Source organism: Engraulis encrasicolus, chromosome 3 (genome assembly GCF_034702125.1).
Source record: "Engraulis encrasicolus isolate BLACKSEA-1 chromosome 3, IST_EnEncr_1.0, whole genome shotgun sequence".
NCBI classification, from domain to species: Eukaryota; Metazoa; Chordata; class Actinopteri; order Clupeiformes; family Engraulidae; genus Engraulis; species Engraulis encrasicolus.
The window spans coordinates 46,865,636-46,870,882 of record NC_085859.1 but is presented as its reverse complement, the minus strand read 5'-3'; the positions used below and the strand labels follow the sequence as shown (position 1 = coordinate 46,870,882).

Here is a 5,247-nt window from a genome sequence, read left to right as displayed (position 1 = left end):
TTGGCAATGAAGTAACGGGGAGAGAAAAACTAGGGGTACTGTATGTGTATGTGTGAGCACAAACAAAATAGGTTGTGTGCATAATTAAAAAGTTATTTACATTACATAATTCATGTACAAATGTAATTTTCCATAAATGTATTCATAACATCTTCTAAATGAAACATTAATTGAAAGTATGACCAAGTTGAATATTTGGGAGACGATCATTCAGAGCCTACCAAAAGTAAAATGGTAGGCCTATCCGTGACCTACTGTAAACACCCTCTATCGAATTCATTTTTGAAAGATTATAATTCACAATGCATGACAAGTCCAAGTGTATTTTGTATATTAAGCATCCATCATGTAGTATACCTTTTTTCTCCTCCAACCTTTTACTCATGACAAAGGTGTTGGTGCAATATACAGTATGTGACACACTGAAGTTAGGATAGGGTTTGTAACATTTTAATATTTGTCTCAATTTGTCTCAGGTACAACCAAAATCATTATTTATGTGACATGTGCTTCATCTGCCTAGAATTGCTCATGGTACTATAATAGAAAGAGTGACTAAATTAATGTTTATGACAATAATTCACAGCCTGTCCGCAAGCTATTCCACATGTATTAACCATGGATCATCATGACCATTTGTTTTTGCCATTTGCCATGGTATAACGGTTAGGGTGTCGGTCAGTTGAATTAGGGCATTATAAGTTTAAATCCCTTATTATCCCTTACTGGCAGTAATAAAGTGAGTCCCCACACATCTTCATTTATGGCTGCAGTGCCCTTGAGTAAGGCCCTCAGCATCACATTGCTCTAGGGACTGTAACCAGTACCCTGTAAACAATTTTGATAAAAGCATCAGCTGAATGTGACGTAATGTTTTTCTCCATCTGTCTCATTCATTCTTGAGAGATGATAATTCACTGTGGACTAAAAGTCTTAATGTATTTCAACCACCCATCATTTAGATCTTTCCTTTTCCAGACTGGCATCCAGACCTTGAACGAAACAGCAAAAGGTGATCTATCACATATGATAGTTAGCAGCCTCCTAAAAGCTCATGTGTATTGGCCATACAACAGCATTTCTGCCTTTTGTTTTTAGTTATATTCAATCGGCTGTGAGTCAGCCCAGGGTTTGTTCTCCTCCTGTCCTCCCCCTACAGTGTGACATATAGTACCTACTCCGACCACCATCCTACACAGTGCGCCTTTAAATAAAACAATCTTTTTATCTCTCTAAGTAACAGCTATCAAGCCTTCACAGGCGTTTTCTCTTGATTGTTCTCTGAAGAAGCTCCATTGTCCTTGTTCACCTCCTCCTCCTGTCCTCCTCCTCCTCCTCCTCCTCCTGTCCTTCTCCTCCTCCTCCTCCTCCTCCACCTCCTGTCCTCTTCCTCCTCCTGTCTTTCTCCTCCTTCTCCTCCTCCTCCTCCTCCACCTCCTCCTCCTCCTCCTCCTCTTCCTCCTCTCTTCTCATCCTGCTCCTGCTCTCCTCCTCTCCTCTACTACTCCTCCTCCTCTTCCTCCTGTCCTCCCCTCTCCTCTACTCCTCCTCCACCTCCTCCTCCTCCTCCTCCTCCTCCTGTCCTCCTCCTCCTCCTCCTCCTCCTCCTGTCCTCCTCCTCCTCCTGTCCTCCTCCACCTCCTCTTCCTCCTCCTCCACCTCCTCCTCCTCCTCCTCCTGCAGTGCGACATGCAGAAGCTGACGGTGGAAGAGTTGAAGCGGCTGCTGTACGACACCTTCTGCGACCACCTGTCCATGAAGGACATCGAGAACATCATCATGACCGAGGAGAGCCACATCGAGAACCCAGACGACTGCCAGCTCGACATAGACAGTAAGGGAACACACTCACAACCTGTACTAAAGTGCAGAAGCCTTAACCCTGAAGACAATGCCCTGATGAAGGCAATGTCTCGAAACACGAAGGCATGTAGCCAATGTTTACAAAGATGAGCAGTACCCTTCAATTGACAGTGGGCACCTGCTGAATTTTCACTGACTTTTGACTCCACTGTTAGAGTAATGTCACTCTCCACACACAGTGTTGTAAATACAGCCCATGTTTTACTGTGGGGTATCCTAGATGAACCTGCCGCAGGAAACATGTTTTGCCTGGGGAGTTAATCTAGTACTTATCTAGTCTGATTATCATCGACTTTCAGATCTCTTACTGAGATTCTGGTCTGACCAAGAAGATGACAAATAACGTTTCCCAAACAGTATGGTTACCCGCCTCCCTGGGTTTGCTACTGGGTTTTCTTAGTCCAATGGAACGTCTCCGCCTAAACTACGTCACTGCCTTGAACACGCCTCTACCCAGGGCCGTTGGAGCTGCTCAAAGTTGATTGCCTTCCGACAAAGTGGGTGGACTTCCCGATTTCTCCGGAGCAAAGCGATATTTGTGTTGCTCCTGGCATGACTAGAAGCAATGTCGAAGGTGTTGCATCATTAGGAGGGCATAGCCTGGTTAGTCTGTTCCATAGGAGGAACATTTTGGGAAATTGACATATTTGTATTGGGCATTGCAAAATGCATGTTATATATGTTTAAACAGTACATTCTTAAAATATTTGAATGGCAAGAATTCCCACATACAGTATGATAGGACTTCTGAACAGTCATTTCCAATAATAAAGTGCAAAAGTAAAAAATGGTGGATACTCCATTTTGCAACGAAACACTTCATATCTATTATTTTCCCTGTTTCGTTTTGGAAGCTTCGCCAGGTGATGATATGTTTAGCTTGCCAAGCTACTACTATGGTGGAGCTGCAGCCAGCATTTGGATCCCAGTCAGAGATTTCAGAGCTATTATGCTCATTATGCTGCTTGGCTGCTGTGGAAGTTTGTTTTTCAGAGTTAAAAAAAAACCTGTGAGTTGTGTTCAATCATAATTATGTTGTTCAGCTGGTTGTGAATTTTGCATGTGATGAGAATTTTGTGCAGCAGCGTTGCGTAACAAAATGGCAGAACTGAGTTCGATCATGCAACTTCCTCATGTGTGGCTGTGTTCTCTTTCTCCACAAATTCCACGTTCCTCCCTACACTCAAAGGAAAATTCCTCTACAAATTCCACGTTCCTCCCTACACTCTTTTGTCTCTCTTCATCTCTTCCTTTCTCCTTCTCTCCTCCTCTCGCCACCTCCACCACTTTGCCTCTCCATCTTTACATTCGTCCTTCACATCTCTTCTCCTCTCCCATCTCCACCACTCGTTCTGCATCTTTTCCTCTCTCCTTCTCATCACTTCTCCTCTCCCATCTCCACCACCGTTTCCATGCATTACCCTCTCTCCTTCTCATCCTCCTTTCCCATGTCCAAAACTCTTTCTGCAACTTTTCCTCTCTCCTTCTCATCCCTTTTCCTCTCTCATCTCTACCTATCTGTCTTGTCCTCTCTCTCCTCACCACCCCAACATCCCCACTCAGTCTCTCAATTGTTACAGACCCATGGGGCCTCTCCTCACTTGCTGTATGAATGACACTTGCACAGGTGCAGGGCAGGTCTTCTGATTACCTGCGCCCAGGTGCAGCGCATGATGGTCTTGAATTATGGGCTTTAAAAGAACCCAGAAGAGGCGACGGACGCCCGCCACATTCTCCTTCTCCAATACATATTACTAATTAATGTAATTTAAAGTAATTCATATTGTTATTGAAACTCTGCATACAGTCTTATACTGTCAGAAATCTCCATTGGTTTTAGCCAGCAACTTTTCTCAGTCGTGTTTTTTAGTCGTGAAAAAAATGTTTATGGGGTCCCCAGACATTTGGGAGGTCAAAGTGGGGTCCCTTTGCAAAAAATGTTGGGAACCACTGGTGCAACATGATCTCTTCCTCTCTCTCTCCCCTCTTGTCCTTTTCAGCTGAGAGTCCGACACAGCAGGTCAAGCAGACGTGCGTGAGGAAGAGCCTGATCTGTGCGTTCGCCATCGCCTTCATGATCAGCGTTATGCTCATCGCGGCCAATCAGGTCCTCCGCAGCGGGATGAAGTAGAGACCGCTGACCAGAAGTGGAAGTTGTTGACCCGTTGTTGTCTTGACGACACCTCAACAGCTTCCTCAACTGAGAGAAACAGCAAAAAAAGTTATAAACAAGAACACAAACTGAATGACAAACAACAAAAGACAAATAGTGTGATACTGTTCGGAATAAACGACACATGGATGGATTGGATTGGATTGGATGGATGGATGGATAGATGGATGCAACCCCAAACCCCTCCTCTCCTCCTTCTTTGGACTGGAGAAGGTGGAGACTGCATGGGATCCCCAAACAGCAGATCTTAACACTTAAGTGCATGACGTGCATGGATGTGCAGTCCTTTTGAAGCATTTTGTAGGCCTAAAGCTAGAGCAGAATAATACCCAAACGGTACCCCAGAGGGCTTCCCTATCCAGTATATGGCCAGGGGTGCATTTCTCAAAGTGTAGTTGCTAACTACAGTAGCTACTTTGTTGGTTGCAATGCAATTTCCCATTGGCAACTACCCAAGTTGCTAACTGCTAACAACTACGCTTTTGAGAAATGCACCCCAGTTTTATGACTTGTCTTCAGCAGATTGTCATGTAACAGTTTAAACATTTTGCTGGCCCTTTTCAAGTAGTATTGTCTTGTTTTTTTGCAAAATCAAAAGAAATGTGACAAGCAAGCCCTCTGTGGTAATGTTTGGTATTACCATCTAGCATTTCCCAATGACAACGTTTAAAAAGTTATGTAACCTAACTATGAAAAACTGTGATCAATTCAATGTGGTTCGGCGGGTATTCTTGTAATGGGACAAGATATTTTTAGCTTAGCACCTGTGTTGCAAATCTAAACTAAACAAAAAAAGAGAACTAAAAAAATATGTACAATGTAGTAGATATCAAAATCACCTGCATGATCTTTTAAAAGGGCTGTTTAGGACATGCTCGTGTTATTCGTAGTTATTCGTAATGATGTTATGAGGTACTGTGGACTACAAATACTACTACTGTTGCACTGAGCACATCCCATGCCATCTCACTGCCAAAGGACTGATTGTCTAGCCTGGCTCTTGCCAGACCTGTGTACAATGGTTCCACACAGCCAGGTGGCTCAACGAGCAGCAAACACAGGTCTGGGGTGCATTTCCCAAATGTTGTTTGCAATGCAATTACCCATTGGCAACTACCCAAGTTGCAAACTGGCTAGCAACCTTGCTTTCAAGAAACGCTGCACTGATCAACAGTGCATTTTGGGAAGCTTTTTTCATCCTGAAACTTTGA

At 43.8% G+C, this 5,247-nt stretch overlaps 1 protein-coding gene across 1 annotated transcript in view; it reads left to right on the top strand.

The window, feature by feature from the left end:
- The window catches only part of LOC134445466 (calcium-binding protein 7), a 51,531-nt gene extending 47,517 nt beyond the window's left edge, over positions 1-4,014 (top strand). The window contains exons 4-5 of the mRNA XM_063194535.1: positions 1,684-1,834; positions 3,864-4,014. Of these exons, the coding sequence (XP_063050605.1) occupies positions 1,684-1,834; positions 3,864-3,994 (282 nt within the window). The 3' untranslated portion in view covers positions 3,995-4,014. The remainder of the gene's footprint in view (positions 1-1,683; positions 1,835-3,863) is intronic.
- Positions 4,015-5,247: the final 1,233 nt, after the last annotated feature.